Source organism: Macrobrachium nipponense, chromosome 13, assembly GCF_015104395.2.
Source record: "Macrobrachium nipponense isolate FS-2020 chromosome 13, ASM1510439v2, whole genome shotgun sequence".
NCBI classification, from domain to species: Eukaryota; Metazoa; Arthropoda; class Malacostraca; order Decapoda; family Palaemonidae; genus Macrobrachium; species Macrobrachium nipponense.
Window position 1 is genome coordinate 37,933,033 of NC_087206.1, and position 18,255 is coordinate 37,951,287.

The 18,255-nt window shown below is 34.8% G+C and overlaps 1 protein-coding gene and 1 pseudogene across 1 annotated transcript in view; one reads left to right on the plus strand and one right to left on the minus strand.

The window, feature by feature from the left end:
* The window catches only part of LOC135225748 (nucleolar protein 4-like), a 158,621-nt gene extending 145,336 nt beyond the window's left edge, over positions 1–13,285 (plus strand). The window contains exons 10-11 of the mRNA XM_064265147.1: positions 4,560–4,815; positions 6,823–13,285. Coding sequence (XP_064121217.1) covers positions 4,560–4,815; positions 6,823–6,995 — 429 coding nt within the window. The 3' untranslated portion in view covers positions 6,996–13,285. The remainder of the gene's footprint in view (positions 1–4,559; positions 4,816–6,822) is intronic.
* Positions 12,919–18,255, minus strand: part of LOC135225749 (alkylglycerol monooxygenase-like) — a 34,790-nt pseudogene continuing 29,453 nt past the window's right edge.

The window sequence follows — 18,255 nt, forward strand, 5'->3', positions numbered from 1 at the left end:
ACCATTGACTTGAAATTCAAGCTTCCAAAGAATGTTGGTTACAACCTCCCACTGCAGACCCCACACTGCAGCAGTAATTGGGGGGAGACGCGAACCCGCGACATCTGAGTGGCAAGGCACGGCACTAACCTCTATATCCATTTGTGTAATTCGATAGGGTCATTCAGATTACTTTTGTAAAGTCCGCCAAGATTCCGATTTATTAGTAAGGATAATTTGTAAAATATTCATTGAGTTTAAGTCTACTTTGTTAGTATTATGATAAATGGATTGATCCTTGTCTAAACTGCCCGAAATAGTGCAGTATGAAATGAAATCTAAACTCAATAGAAGTTTCCCGAGCTCTGTATCTAGTGGATTGGAGGTCTTGTCAAGCAGCGAGTGGTTTCTTTTATTTTTAACGAAATTTCAGACTATTGCCTCGCCCCCTTTCTTTGTAATTGAGGTCTTCTTATTCGTATCAACAGCAGATCACCAGCGAGAGGCAGTATTTGATTTTGGTGAAAACGGTGACCGATTTTCTCCGCATTTTTTGTGAAGCAGCTTTACCATTCTTTACAACAGTTCACGATGTTGGTGTTGGTGCATAGAAATCTTCTATACTTGATTGCGGGTCCTAGAATAACTTGAGGGAGTTTGTGTTCTGCCGATAACACTGGTAACCTCAACCTATTATTTTACTCAGACCTGATTGAAGCAAGGAGAAGAGAGATAAGGAAAAGATACCCAGAAGGAAAAAAACGATATTCCTACTTATTAAATCATTTTTTAAAATAAAAAATAGAGGCTGCAAGGAAATTCCAAAGCAGGCTTCAAACTTGAATTTTTTGCAATTTCATGGAACAGCCGTTCAAGCCAAGGAAACATTATATTTCACCGTCATTCCTCATTATTTATTCTGGTGCTGTGCCCTGAATTTTTCTGTTCATTATATTTTACATTTATTGGTACACAATACCCAGTAGGGGATAGTGCCATTTTAGCACCTCATGTGGTGCACTGTAGGCATGACTTACGGTCCTTTGCAGCGTCTCTTCAGCCCCTCACTGCAACCCCTTCCATTCCCTTTCCTGTTGCTCCGTTTATATGTCCTTTCTTCCATCTTACTTTCCAGCCTCTCCTAACAATTGTTGCATAGTGCAGCTGGCTACTTTGAGGTTTTCCTCCTGTTGCTCCTTTCAAGCCTTTTTACTCTGCATCCCTTTCAGCGCAGAAGGACCCCGCAGGTCCCAGCACTTCGCCTCTGGCCTAAATTTTATATTTCCATTCGGCAAAAATGAAAGTTATTCGGCAAAATAGCAAAAATGGGTAACAAATCGCGTCCTTCTTATTTTGAAAAAAAATTGTCAATTAAGAAAGGAATCTTTAGGTGCAAAGTGCTGATGAGGAGAGATTTCAGAACTCCTGTTAATGTTTCATTGGGTTTTAGTCGCTGATCTTTGTACAGAAGTCTAGTTCTACCTGCAATTTTAGTATTTGTTACTGATTGCATTATGTATTCTCAGTTCTGTCTCTTTCGTCAATACTTTTTTTCAAGTGATCATTTCTTTTCCACCTTCTTTGTTCTTTTTTGTGTACTATCCTCTTCCACAGAGAAATTGAAAAAAGGGTTGAACTATGGGTGGGTGAATTGTCGCCAGCCTTCGACCAACCTACTTTCTCTCTCTCTCTCTCTCTCTCTCTCTCTCTCTCTCTCTCTCTCTCGACCAGAGGCGTTGCCATAGCAACCAACTATGCTATCCCAGACGCCTTCCCGGAAATAGAAGTATGGCCATCCGTTTGTAGTCCGTAATAAGCAATGTGGTGAAGGGACATTTAGTCAAAACTCTCTGAAAGAACCTGGAATGATATCAAGTAGAAACGAAAGGAATTGCCAACTTCATACAAAAAAAGTAGAGGTCTAGATAATTGTGTGTATATGCGTATGTATAATATATATATATATATATATATATATATATATATATATATATATATATATAATTAATATATTTACATATACACACACACTTACTATATTAGGGAGGGGATATATATATATATATATTATATATATATATATATATATATATATATATATATATATATGTTTGTGTGTGTGTGTGTGAGAGAGAGAGAGAGAGAGAGAGAGAGAGAGAGAGAGAATGTTCATTAAACCAGCACATTGTTGAAAGCTTTGACACACATCGGAAGCATGGCGGGCTGAATGTTTGAGTTGGACGTACGCAGAGAACGAAGGGATATAGTTGTGCGGTCACAATATCACCTGTGCGATGCGATCCCCGCGACTATTTTGGGCGTAACATTTTCCATGGTTGAAGTTTTGAGAATGTCACACCTGATTTCCTGCAGTTTGGCGATTGTGGTTTTAAGGTTTGAAGCAGTAATACTCACGTCATGAGATATTTGCTTGTTGTAAAATGAGAATTTTTTGTAGGTTGACATTATAAAAAGAATTTATCAGATGAGAATTTTATGAAATTGATAATATCTCTAAAATCATCAGCCGTTTCGAAGCAAAAGTAGTAAATTTATTAGACATTTGCTGATTGTAAAATGAAAAATTATTGTAGGCTGGCCTTGTAAGAAGAATTAAGCAGATTTGATATAATAATAATAATAATAATAATAATAATAATAATAATAATAAAGATTCTGTGTGTTAATGATTTTGCAAGCATTCACTACTTTTTTTTGTGTGTGTTGACCTGTGTTTTATGCCTGAACACGAACGCCAATTTATGGAGACGTTTTTCCCCTTTTGATTTTAATTTTGTTCACCAATTTATTATATTATTTCTCCTTGATTCCCAAAAGGGAGGGGAGAAACCCGGAGCCCCAACCTTCTCCCACAGTTTTATCCCATTAGATAATATGATGAAGGTATCTGCCTCCAGTAATCTCTAAAATAGACTGCAATTCTGTAGGTTAAAGACTAGCAATCAGGACAGAAACCGTAGTAAGTCTACTACCATTTCCATTTTGGGGGAGGATGATTTGTTTTGTTTTTAGTTTTTTACAGCAGTGATAAACTGCAGAATGTTCGATGTCTGAAAAAGAAACTGCAAAACACAGGTGCTTGTCATGGATGCCCAAACGCAGAACTTTGGAATAAACTGGAAATCTAAAAGTCGGTATTCGGAAACTCCATATTTGTTCGCTACTTGCGCGCCCCCCCCCCCCCCTTTTTTTTTTTTTTTTTTTTTTTGCTGACATAATGCTTATTTGGAACTATACAGTAATGAAATGTAAAATAGTATCCAACATTATCTATTGCATATGGTAGCACTAAAAGGGGAATTGTGCAAAGATCGGCTTCCTTGTTTTTCGGAGAGAGCATTGGTTTCTGTAAAAGAGTATTTAATTTACCTTACTTAGAGAATGCAATTCATCACCCATTTTGAACAGTGAAAGATGTTCGTAATTATTAAATAAAAAAAAGAGCATGACTGGAGTTGGCAATGTAAAGCTTGGGGCAATGGTTTACACACAATAACTGCATAAGGCCTCCTTTTTCCACTTGTTTCTGGCCGTAAACTTTGACTAATGAGAGGCCCAAGGATGTGAAAAAAGTGGTCCAGCTATGTTTACTGTGTCGTCTGCTGTTTTCAGGTTTTATTACTGTCTGATGTATCACTGCTTAGAAACGGCAATTCATGCCATTTCACATTCGTCAAGAAATTGTTCAGTGAGACGCCGACGCAGAAAGGTCTTGAAATATCATAACAACTGCCTGTGCCTGTTGTTGTGGCGTCATTTGTACAAATTATCGATTTGTTTATGACTGTTAATACATTCATTGTCGCACTGTATGATAAAATAGGTTTCTTAATAGCAGCTGACCTTCAGCCTCGACTCTTGTTGCCTCGTGGACTTTGCTTTCTCTTGTTGGAGGTCTGGCTTCTTCATTACTCTTCTTCCTTCAGCCTCCCCCCCCCCCCCCCCCCCCCCTTTCAAAAACAAATCCTTCTGTCAGTTCATGCAAGAGTTCAGAATGTGATTAATTGGTATGCTGAACTTGCTTGACAATGTCGATAGTCATACTACTGTCAGTAAAAGTTTATGAAACGGTATAAAGAGGAAGTGTGTTTACAGGCGTATTGTAGTGTATTAAGATTGTTGCCTGAATTCATTACCATTATTGAAAACTGAATGTCTCCGACAGTTGCGCCCTGCAAATTTTTTTGGAGGAAATGTGTCTAAAACTACAAAAATTTACTAATACATATGTATGCTTTTTAAAAACGAATAAGAATAGAAGTTTATGTAAAATTACTGTAAAACATGAAATATAATACATTATGCGTATTCAATGTGCAATTACCTGACACTGATTCTCTGTGTGTATGCTTTAAAATATCTGGATATTCAAGGGTATTTAAGTGATTGATCCCATGAAATCAGAATAGAAATCGTTTATTATCTGATTAATTTGTCTAGTGCCTTTGTTGTGGTTGTATGAGGGTATATAGATTAAAATATGAGCAAATTTTGTTCTGAGAAGCAGCTGGAGCACCCACCAACTGATGGGTACTAAACTTTCATGACCTCTCTTCCAGATGGGCTCTGACAAGCCGTTGGCCTTAGTTGATACTGTTGTGAAAACAGAGTCCAATGCGCCGCATGTGTCAGCTCTGGCCAAAGCTTTGGAACGTCCGTTGTCAGAATCTAAAGTAATGAATGGGTCGTCGATGTTCCAAGCATCATTCCAACAAAGTTTCCAAAAGGTGTCATCTCTAACTGGGTCCACTGTTCATTCACAGCCAGGCCTCGCCCCTATGTTGGCCACTACCTCTGCATCCGTCATCTCCAACGGTAAGTTCTCACCTGCGATCTTGTCATTGAATATTACAATCTAACATGTACACACATATATCTGTAAGGGGTGGTTCCAGATAAAAACAACACATCAGTTATAGCCACATCCATACCTTTATTGCTCAGTGCCGGATGAACTTCCTGTGCAGAAAAATTCCATAAGCCATTTTATACAACAGCTCATGGAACCCCTACACAATTTCAATCACCTCTCATACTCTCCCACTTGCTCCTCCCGGATATAAAGACACTCTTTCAATAGTTCTTTCGAACCACCTATCTGACTAAGTCTTACTACATATACTCTAGTTTAAGTCTTACTACATATACTCCTCTCAGTTAACACTTACAAATTGTACACTCCCTCTCGCGGACCTCACTTTTCTTTTCCACGTTACCAAAGCATAACAAATCACTCATAATTCATCTTTTTACTTACTCTAACATTTTTACCTCTACTACATGTCTCCATGTTTTTTAGCCTTTCAATTCTTTTTTTTAGAAAATACACTTTGCAGACACTTCATTTCAACTTTGTCTTGATTATAATTGATTATAATTGAGACACAGTGGGAATTATGATTGATAACTGCACCTGTCCTAGTCATGATCCCTACCGGTGCCTTTTTAGTTATGGTAAGTTGCTACATGGTCCACGTATCCGACAAGTACGAATCTTGGTCGGAACAGATGCACTTATGAATTATAATTCCCTTGGGCGTGGGTAATTTGCTAAAACAGTTGGACCTTGCAAAGGGTAATGAAAGAGTATATATATATATATATATATATTATATATACACACAAATCATCAATATATATATATATATATATTATATATATATATACATATAGAATCATCAATAATAATATTAATAATATATTTATATATATAGATATATCTATATATATATAATATCTTATATATATATAGATATATATATAATATATATAGTATATTTACATACACACACAAATATATAGAACTCATCATGTACTGATATACAGGAAGATGGAAAGGGTATTAAAAAAGAAATGAGATAAAAAAAGAAGGCAAACTACAAAGATATTGGATTTTACATAATCAAGAACTTTTGGTATAGTACTACAGAAAGAAGAATGAGTTGATGGCGTGAATATGTATTTTGAAGCTGTGTTGAGTTTCCAGGATAGAAGAGAATGAAAACTGAATGATGCAAGAATGGAAGAGATTATTCAAGTAGGAATTGGTTGTAGAGTGAATGTAGAGAAAGTAATGAGAGCATTGAATATGTTTAAGGATCAAAAGATTCCCGGAATTGATGGGATTGCAAAGTGAAATTCTGCAGTGCAGAAACGGAAGTCTGACGGAATGGCTGATCAGGGAGCTTAAGGTATGCCTGAATGAGGGAATGGTTGTGACAAAAGGGACGAGGGGAATAAGTATTATAGGTACTAGGTTACAGAAGAGACTAGGAAATATTGGAGCTAACGTTACTGAGTATATGGGGGAAATTTTACTAGTTTAAAAGACTTCATGTTAAACTTATGAGGTTTCCGACCAAAATCAAGGACTGATGTCTTGAATAATATTTTCAACTTTTAGCACTGCTGATTTTGTTAAGAAAAGCCATTCTCTCAAAACCTATTGCAAAACTTCTCTTCAAGTAATGTACATATTAAAATGTCTTTAGAAGTAAGAATAAGTATTCAGTCACAAAGGATGACTTTTAATACTTAAGTGTTTGACTCATATTGGTGATAATGGGTTGTTTGACAAGTAGTACAGTATTTCCAAGAAACTGGCCACAGTTTTTTAGTTTTTAGTTGACGGAAAAATTCTCTATTTATGACTAACACTGCCCATTTACGTGCTATTTTTAGCAGATATGTATTTTTCAGCTTTTACTGTTGAACTTCTGCGTTTTAGGGTTGCAAGAGTTATGCATTTGTATCTGCTGTTATTACAGTTTGTAGTCCTCTTAAAAAGAAGACTGGAATTATTTTCCTTTTCTCATCCCTCAGGCCCAACAGATCTCAGTGTTAAAGGGTCTTCTAAGCCTACACGCCCCACGCTCAATGCTGTTGAAGTTGCAGCAGTCCGACAGCTCATAACAGGATACCGTGAATCTGCAGCATTCCTACTGAGGTCTGCTGACGAATTAGAGAACCTTTTAATTCATCAACAAAGTCCGTAGTAGTGTATGTGTAAAGCTTGATATTGTAAGTGTGTAAATGTGAAGACACTGTAGTGTATATTATTCAAGAATGAATTGTACATGTGGAACTCAATGGTGTTGTCCTGGCTGTCTCAATGCTGCTCACTTTTGAAATGTATATGGTACAATATCAATGTTTTCTGAGAATATGTAGTAGAACTAGTAAGATTATTTATTTATAGACTTAGGTCTAAATTATTCACATGCGCAGCAGAAAGCTTGAATGTAACAATCATTGGTGCTGCCTATTGTGTCAATCACAGCAGACAGAATCTATTATGAGGTTTAAGTCTCATCCCCATCTGGTGGTAAGCAGTTCCCAGTCACTTTAGCTTTTAAATTCAAGCGCCATTTTGACAGTCTTAATTCAGCCAAGCTTTGGTCTTAAGCCTTATTGTAGAATTTGGCCAACGCAAACCACAAACCAGTTGAGATCCACCGAGGGTTACTTCATAGCAAGAAAGTAGTATTTATGTTAATTCAGTATTTGAATCAAATCAAACTTATAATCAAACAGATGAAATATACATACATACATTTAGAATAGTTTGGGTAGTTTTTAAAAGTTCCTAAAACCAACAGAAATTGGTTATGGCCACTAAGATATTATGGTTGAAGTATATAAATCCTTTTTTCATTGCTCCTCGATTTATTGGAATCTTTTATCCTGAATAAAGAGAAGAAAGTTAGGTTATACTGAAGTAAGGAAATTCTAAATTCTAGATGAGAACATTTTTGTTCCTCTGCAATAATGCACAACAAAAGCCATTTTGCGTTGGATTTAGACACCTTTTAAAACCTGCTGTAGGCTATGCTCGACTATTCAGTGAGTTATGATCTTGATGCTAGATTTACATTCACACTACATGGAAGTATCACTGCCTGTTCAACCAAGTTTATAATTAAGGTCCATATCCAGCACTACTGTACATCTTCTGCACTCACCATGCATGCAATCATTGACATGCATTGAAATGTAATATGTCTGCTGATGAAATGTGCAGTGTAGAATCTAGCCAGTTTACCAAATACTGTTCTGATTTACAACATTCCAGTGTGCATCCACAACTTGTGAGTTAATGTTGTCAAACAAGTATTCATTTGATGTCTGTCAGCCTTTATAATAAAGTGCTTGCTATGAATGTTATGACCCTCGGGTTTCATGAGATGCCTTGACAAATTTGTAGGCATTTGACATAGCAGTCTTCTGTTGCCACATGCTGAATATGAATATATCGCCTAGAGTATCTAGTGAATTTCATATAGTTTACTATGGAAGTGCCTCTCTCCCAACAAAATTACATATGTACATTTTGAATATCAGGAAACAGTGTGAGATCATGGGCCATTTCTTTTTAAATATTTCTGAAATCATATTGTACATAAAAAAGACAAACTCCTATTGGCCAATCCCAAGTGGCACCAACTTTATTTGTTGGTCACTTTTGTGATAGAAAAATAGTTAAGTAGATATGTAAGTTAACATCAGGCATTTATTTTATGAATCTTTGTTTATGTAGCATTGTTCAACAATGTTGCATTTCATTTTTTATAGTTGCCATATGATCTGCAAATACTTAAAAATGATGGACCATCAGGTTATAGTTTTTAAGACTCTGGAGAACTTCTTTGATCACTCAAAGTTTAACATTGACCAAAATTAAGTCCAGGTTATTGGACCTACACAACTTTCTTGCACGTTGAGTATTTTTTTAGTCTTTGAGGTAGCTTTCATACAACAAATATAATTACAAAGTGGTAGTTCCTGTCAGTAAATGTCACTTGTATTTGAAGGAGTATTGCTTGCTATAAGTCAGTCACACCAGAGGAAAAAATATTTCATGTAAATTTTACAATGTTAAAAATATGATCATTTTATCAGTTTTGTGCTACTTTCTTTTTAATTTTGATGTTGTGTAGGAATGTTTCAAGGAATTACTGTAACATTATAGTTTATTAAACCATTTTTAGATATTGTGTTTATTGTATAGGAATCTGGTTGAAGTAAAGACTTTCCACCTTTTAAAATTTTGAGTGTTCAAAAGGTGGTCTAGAGTACATGAGTACGTAAGGAACTTGTTCTCAGTGATGGTATTTGTGAATTGAGGAGTTAGAAGAGTTAAAAGCAGCATAGTCCTGCTGCCCAAGTTATGAGATCAGTTGAACTTGATCATGTGTACATTTTAAGATAAGAATGTATGACATGCTATAATGAAAGGGAGACTGCAATAAAAATAGGGATTTATCTTTTTCCCACAAGTAATAACACTAGAATTTTATTATATCAACTATTGCCACATCCAGTGAGTCTTTTTTCAATTTCATTTGACAAAGATATTGGTTCTTTAGCTTTAGTAAAGATACATTTATTTAATGGGATATTAGAAAGGAAAAATAATGTTTAAAAATTTGTTGCTGTGGTAAGGGCTTGTTGTTTACAGCAATTTATGTAGTATAATAAAAAATCTAATATAAAACAATGCTCACCAGGGACTTTATGACAATGAATCATAAACTTTTATTTCTATTAAGTAATGTACCCTGCCAATTATGTAAATTTGCAGTACAGTAGTACATACACAGATCTGCAATTTTTAAAAGTCATTGAGATTGTGTTTGGCTGAACATTTACACATTATATTCTATGTATGCAAAGATCTCACATATGTTTTTTGCAACCTATATTGTATAAGCATTAAATCTATGTTATTAAGATTTAGATAAGAAAACATGAATGATCTTTAAAGATGGATTATATTGGCAATATAATACATTATTGAAAAGCCAGAAGGGAAAATGCTTCAGGAGTTATGGGGATTTTAAGAATTTTAAGATTGTTTCCCATAAAGTTTACTTTTTCTGTAGTTAAGCAATCCAAATTTAATCTTTACATAAATTGAGTACTAGTTTGCACTTAGTTGTTTAGTTGCATTCTTATGAACAGTGTACAAAGCATAACTTGAAAATTGTTACAGTAAATCCTAAACAACAGTGTTTCTTCTAGTATGAATGACTCTCAGTTGTCTCCTAAAGCCAAAGGACATATGTCAAGCTTATTTGGTCTAATAAGAATTTTAGTGTCATGAGATGTGGGAAGAGCAGAATTGCATCTCTTGTAGGGTAGTATTTGTCACTGCTTTATTAAGTCATTGTTGAGTTTAAGGAGTATAAAAGGGAAGTTCCTTCAAGTGTTTTGGTTTTTAAATTCCATCAAATAGATTATCAAATGTGCAATGTCAAATTTCACATTAAATGTTATGAATGTACATTTTATGATGGGTGCCCCCCAAAAACAGCACAGTAGTATGTGCAATATTATGAACTGGCTTCAGTAATTGCTCACACTCGATGTTTATTTTCAAAAGGTAGATTTTTACTAAGATGAATGGCATACCAAGGTTTTCTCTTAAATGGAGAGTAGTAGATTATATAAAATTTTCATTTGAGATTATAGTACTGCATAATCTAATGTTATACTTTCTGTGTTCACTTTGCAATGATTAATCTTTGTGAACATTTTTTCTTTAATTCATGATCTCATTCTAAATGTTTCTCTGGGTAAATTTAGTTCCTTATCTGTATGTAATGATATCATCTAGAATTTTGTGTGCAAAATATTCATTCAAGTCTGAAAATCAAGTTTTTTTCATAGATATTATCACTTGTAGTTGTTATGAAGTAGCTTCCAGGGGAGAGTACTGAACAGTAATGTATCTACAAAGAATACCAGTTTTTATAGTTTCTGGGTAATGGGTTTTGCTACAACCACATTGTTACTAGCCAAACCTAAAGCACATGGAGGTTTTGTTGTTGCTCTAAGAAACAAGGAATTTTTCCCATTCTGCTGCTTATGACCCAAACCCAACCTCAATAAATGTGCATTAGTGGTGCCATAAATGATGACAGAAGTGCACATTGTGTTACCTCAGACTGTTGTGTAAATGAAAAGTTTTCAGAGAATTGTAAGTCATGTGATTGTTGAGCTGTGTTTCAGAGTATTTTGGGTATTCTTAGAAAACAGTGTGATACAAGATGTTTGGGACTTTTTAAGTGTGATTCTCTTTGAAAACACGATTATGCTGTAGCGATGAGTACTGTATTAGGTCTTATATAGTGAGGTATGGAATCATGGGCATTTGGGATAGCGACTTATGTTGCTGTAGGTATTGCTTTATGCTCAATGTAAGTTTTTTTTATCATGCTTTAATTGTCTTTCGATTCTTGAACATTTGATTTTTGTGAGTGCTTTTAATGTTTGATATGATCAGTCACTACTATGTTAATGCTGTGTCACACCTGCAAATGACCTTTTCTTGTTGCTGTTATTATTCCAGGTAACAAAAAGTTGCCTGTGTTGCTCTTCCTGGATGACTACAATGGCCTTCATGTGTGCTAGCATTACTATTTTTTTTATGTTTACTTCTGTAATTGTTGCAGCTCAAAGCCAGCACCAGTTTTTATTGATCACCTTGTGTTTCATTTCCAGTACAGTATACTCCCCAGACTGTTTTTTTAATAACATCAGAAATGTTTTTTTTTTTTATTTTTAAACATTGGGAGCTTTGAAATAAATGATTTTCTGAAATATTAGAGATTTGCAGTCTGTGATCAGCAAGTCCATTTTCCATCATACAGAATTTAAATCTAAAGTTCAACATGGTGATGTAACATAATACAGTAACCACTTGTAATGAGGCATTTGTTAAGAAAGTATTTATAAATTGAGATTTTTATGAGCTGCTATTGAACCATTTTATTTCTAGTTCTTTGATTACAAAGGCCTCAAAAAACTGATCTCTGCAACTGAAGTCGTCTTCTACTCTTTCCTGCACTGATTATCATTAGGACACAATGTCGTCAAATTTTTCATCTAACTCTTCATACCAAAGAGAGATACATATGATCTCAAAACTATGTATAAAGTTGGCTTTTTTTTTCTTATATAGTGTATATTGTTTGTACAGTACATATAGATACACATGTAAAGTTTATGTACATGTATTCTCATGTGTACATACAGATATACACGCACCATACATAGGTACATACTTATATATTTCAATCAAGTGTTGGTTTATAGTGCTCTTACATATGTGGTAGGGGTTTTACTATCTAACAATTTATAAGCAAGTGATCATGTAGGAAGTCCAGCACGGTACCCCACACTGCAGTACATACATACTTCAAATGCAGTTGGTCAAACAATGTGTTTGCGAAGTAACTGCTTGTAGTTCTCATCAGATCTAATATATGGCAAAAGCAAAGTGAACCAGCACTTAATTGTCATACTTTATTTTTACTTTATTCCACTGTTACAACGGCATATTTAATTTATTAGTAATTATGGAAGAAAGATTATATATGAATAGATACATATATGTATTATTTGGTTATTTTCATTGTTCCTCTATATTCAGGGTTGCCTTCCAGTTCTCTCAGTGTCAGGCATTTCATTTTTGTTATATGTTTACTCATTAGTTCCCAGTTTTGTTCCCTCATTTTATTTCTTATGCAAACAAGTACAACTCAGTGAAATACTGAACTGTAGTTTATTTTGGTCAATATAGGATTCCTTTGGTATTTTTTATTTTTTTGTAATTTGAAATGATACCTGCTATCTGAATTAGAACTCTTTCACTGAAGAACTCTAGGACAACTTTAAATTTTCCGAGCAACGAAGAAATCTTCGTAAGTACAGTATAACCCTTGTCGTGATGTAGAAGATTTCTTCCAAAATGTAGATACTGAGATCCATTCCTTTCAATGTGGCTTATAATGTACCAGAGATTCCTGTTGGAGTAAATGTAGTACTGATAAAGTACGAATTTGGTATTTTTTCTTAAAACAGCACTCGTAGGTTATCTAATCATAACAGTGAATATTGTGATTGATAACTTGGCTGTTTACATTTATGTAAAGTTCAAAACTTCTCTGACAGAATCAGGCAGCATTCAAAACCTAGTTCTCAAAATAAACCTTACCAGTAAACTGTGTTGTCCTGAAATAATGAATAAATTGATATCATTTTTTATTTTTTCCAACATATCAGTCCTATGTGAACTGACCCAAAAAAATGTCACTGTAAAACTAGAAGTGTTTTCATTGTGGTAATTTTCATGCAGTACTTGCCTGTAGAATTTTTGGGTTATGGATGCTGTGCTCCATCTGGTATCATTATGCCAAGGCAAGTGCCATCCTAAGTAACAAAGGTTGTTACAGGTGAAATAATTATCTTTGTACCGACAATGGAAATAAATGTAATTGTTAGAGGTTTGATTTTAATGACCTGCTGTTGGTAAGAAATCTAAATTAAATTATTGCACTCTTTCGTGCCTTATTGACTCAAATAACCATTTCATGGTTTGTTTTTTGTGAAAGATACAACGGCATATATCATTTTATGAATTCTGAGTACCCTCAGTATTTCCTTATCATTCACATAAAAGCTTGAGGGAAGGTCTGAATATCACAAGGTTATGAATGACCCAGATTGTCATTGAAATGGTGAAACAAGTAATTATATGAGAGTTTATGGTAGCGTTGCCAGTCAGCGGTGTTAGAGCACCATATGTTATCAGCAGCGCACATCGGAGGGCCTCCAGGATTCCCGCCCATCTTTTACCATCAAACATTCCGCCAATAATGCCAACTGTTGAAAATATGAATGTCAAATACAAAAGCACTGTCCCCGAAGAGAGCACCTGGAATAGAAAGAAAAAAATTGAAACAAGGTCAATAACTGCATCAGATTCTTGTGAAACTGCAGGTTAAAATTGCGTTTCTTTATGGGTACTGCAACTCGCATTTTGAATCAAAATCACGTAACAATAGTATGAATACACCTTTTATATAGGGATATTATTCGTTCTAGTGCAAGTTTTAATAGTAACGTTTTCTCGCAATGTGAATAACAAATGAAAATCTATGAGCAAGCAAGACAACTTGAACCATGGAATGCAAAACCCTATTATCTTTCTTCACCTCAGATTTAAGGAATAATGACCTCGTGGTCTTTCTGATCATGTTATCTCCAAGATGAGGTGACAGAATTGCATAAAAATACCCCCACTTACAAAAAGTTGTGTAACAAGAACATGATGAAGTGCAGCCGCCAGCAACCCGTGAAAAACGATGTACACCAACTTCCACTTTGGGACATAAGGGTCGTACTTGGTCCTTGGTGCCTTGATGTTGGGAAAAGTTAGGGTCACCGAGACGCGGTGCGCCAGGGCACCAGCCGGGCCCATAGAAGATGGCTTTCAGAGAATCGCTCCACGACGCCGCGTTCTTGAACTTTTTGTAGATCATTCCAAAATAGAATACCTTAAATGCAAGGAACTGAATTAAAACGTTTCATTGTGTAATATTATCAGTATTGAGGAACAGTTTGCTATTTTTAAATCAAAACTACTTTGTTTTGAAATTTGGGAGATTTATGAATAAACTACCCAGAACATTTAATTCTGTAATCTACTTATATAATAGTACCATATCCGTGAATTTTATGAAATTTACGTAGTATTGAAGAAGTTTTATAAAAGTTTTCTTATGATCATCTGACCAATATATTTTTCATTGCTAAATTACAAAAAAATTATATAATAATAATTTTAATATAAGCCTCCATATTCTTATATATAATATCTATATATTATATAGTATATATATATATATATATATATATATATATATATATATATATATATATATGAAACACTTGAAATCAAATTCTCAAGGAATCATGTTTGATGTCTTTTGCTCTTAAGATTTTAAAGATATGTGATAATATCATGTCATGCATCAATATTATTAGTCACATGGTCAGAATTTCCAGGTATTGGTGTTACTTAACTGTTACCAAACTTGTGACCTACCGTTCTCGCATAATATTTCTCAATACGGCATTAAACAAATATACTATAATGTATGTTTTTTATAATTAAGATATGCACTTGATTATTCTGTACGATATTGATATAAGTACTGTAATTGAAATCTTACTTTCACAGAAGTAAGCTTTGAGATTAGCTACATATTACGCAAAAGAATTTTTTTGTGCCCTTTTTGACCTTCGAAGTTCCAATTACTCCAGTACTACATACCTCGTGCCACAGGACGTTGAAAGTCTGAGGTTGATCCGTCAACCCGTAGACGATTGCCTCGCCTTTGCGCTCAGGTTCAAAAGTGCCAAAAATTCTATCCCAGACGATGAAAACGCTGCCGTAATTTTTATCTAAACACCATTTGTTGACTCCTGAAAAATAGTTAAGGTGTCACAGATTTCTTTTTCGAAATGTAAAAACAAGGCAATGCAGCCAATACAAATTTCGATTATCCTAGTCTCGTTTAATAGTCAAGATATACTGATCATTTTGGAAACATTTACTTAGAAAAACACACCAGGGTCTCACTCATTACATTCCGCCATTGCTAGCCGGCTTCCCGTCTTGTGTGGGAAAAATTATACCACAGCAGCCTACACAGAAACAAACAGGCAAGTTTATTTTGAACTGTTTAAAACTTCAAAGTGACATGGCTGGTAGAAGTGTCGATTAAAGGTTCAATGGATCTCACTTTCTTGTCTAAATGTATCATTCACAAAATACGACACAACAACGATAACAATAATTCATTTCATAGGCCTAAGGATAATCTGATTCTCTTCATCCAGTAATTTTTCAAGCATTTTGCAGCAACGGCTACTTGTTAGGTGTTTATTTGCTATATTAGCTTGTTAAACAGGGCAGACAAGGCAACAAAAGATAATGTTACAAATGTGCCTCTGAATCAAAGTTAATCAAGATTTAAGGAGTTTCATTGTGAAGCTTATGGAAGACACGAACAAGAAGCCGTAATCTTCAAACTGGAAATCTTCAAACCCATTTTCTTGAATCAACAGAGTATATGAACTCAGTTATCCGAAATTCAAATTTTAATGTCCAAGGATAAGAGAAAGTGAAGTAGCCTAGCATATTCCGATCATAACATTGGGTAATCAGCAGTATTTCAAGCCTCTAAATAGAGGCCCCCAGGTACACATAGCAGTATCTTCTCAGCCAAGGATGAGGAAGACAGTCTTATAGACTAGACAATGTTCGCACTTTGTTTTACCCACAATGCATCAGTCGACCTGCCGTCCCTGCCATGGTATGTCAACAGGGATCGGCGGCAATCGGATTCACGGTGTATAGGTAAGTGCTTTCGTACATTATACATTCAAAGTTTATTCTCTCGACGTAAATATATGGCCATCGTCTAGCTGTGACAACCGTGGACCAAACTGAATGATAGCGCCTCAGTGGCGTGATCGGTATCGTTTTGGCCTGCCACCTTGGTGGCCGCGAGTTCGATTCTCGTATTCCATTGAGGGGTGAGAGATGTGTAATTTTGGTGATAGAGGTTCACTCTCGACGTGGTTCGGAAGCCACGGAAAGCCATTGGTCCCGTTGCTGAGTGACCACTGGTTCCATGCAACGTAAAAACACCATACAAACAAGCAAACTGAAATAAACTCGAATTTAAGTTTCCCAATTTCATCATTCACGTCGGTCTTCAGAAGTAGGCAATATACCTACTAAGGAAAATAGAAGAACTGGTTGTCGATAGTTCAAGCCGGCGGACCAAACATAAGAGTATACTCAAGAGGAAGCCGAGCTCTAGGCTATATAACACATTTCCACAAACAAGACTGCCAGTGATGCTCCTGCTGGTAATTACCCTTTTCCAAGGATAGTAGTAGGTACGTAGCTTATTAACTCTGCTATAGGCCTAGTATTTTCAGTGAGTTTTGTTATTTATTTTATATATTAACAACTGGAAATATTAGAAATACATAAATATTAGGTTGAAAGGATATTAGTGTTCAATAGGTGTTTAACTAAACTTCTATGTTTTACAGTTTCTCGGCGCAATGGTACAATACAAGGCTCTGGATATGATAATTTTTTTTTTTTTTTTTTTTTTAGCGCATTGGTACAAAGCAAGACTCTGGATACGATTTTTTTTTTTTTTTTTTATCTTTTATTAACAAGCCTTTGGATCACAACCACTCAATTATTTGAGTTCCTCTTTAGTACCAGTCCCATGGAAATGACTATTAAAACAAACAAAACAAAAAGACTGTAAAAAAAAAATATATATATAGCTATATATAATATAATATATATATATATATATTAATATCACCTTACAATCCATCTTGAGTATTATACAGATGAATACCAAGCTCTATATATATATATATATATAATATATATATATATATATATATCCCTTTATCAATCCATAATCTTGTATTATAAGATGAATACCAATGCTTTTATTATAATTTTAATCAATAGACCTAGGTCTGTGTGAACTCCGCGGTCAGGCTTGGGTCTGGTTCGGGTTAGGTTCGCGTTTTTTTTTTTTTTTTTTTTTTTCCACATTATTTTTTCGTTAAGTTTAAAGAAAACACGCCGATGATCGGAAAGAATAAAGTGACGCAGTATCCAAAGATGCATTCATTTTGTGGTGTATCCAAAGGTGCATTCATTTTGTGGTGAACACCACACCACATATCGTAAGGTTTGGATTATATCAACGCTAGAGTGAGCCGATTGACTGAGAGCAGAGCGAGCATGGATGCTGTGCCCCGAAATTCTGACGTATAAATAAAAAAAATTTTTGGACTAAGTTATATTTCGTTTATTTAGTGAGCATTAAATTCCTTCAGTAGATACCTATAAATCTTCATTAAGACTAAATGAAATGATGACGTTTAATTTTTTAATCCAATCTAGACAACGTTAATCTGCTGGAACCTGATATACAGGAAATTCAGACTAGGGACATAAGTAAGATGCCAATATGGCAAAAAGAACAAATTTGTGTAGGACACCGCCCAACTGTATTGTACGTGGATAATTCCACATTGCCATTCTGTTATCATGGTATTTTTTTCCTTATAAATATCAAGATACAAGAGACTGTCCATATACGACGTGCACTTGAAAAGAAAAAATGCTTGTCCTGGAGTCTCATGATGTATTTGCCAGGATAATATTCAGTTCAGAGTTAATATATATATATATATATATATATATATATATATATATATTATATATATATATATATATATATATGTGTGTGTGTGGGGGGGGGGGGGGCACAAAATTTACGTCGATGTTTACTAGTTTACTATTTTCACTCTTTGGTAGTAGGTAAAGGCCAGTGGCTTTTATTGAAGTTGATTCAGCAA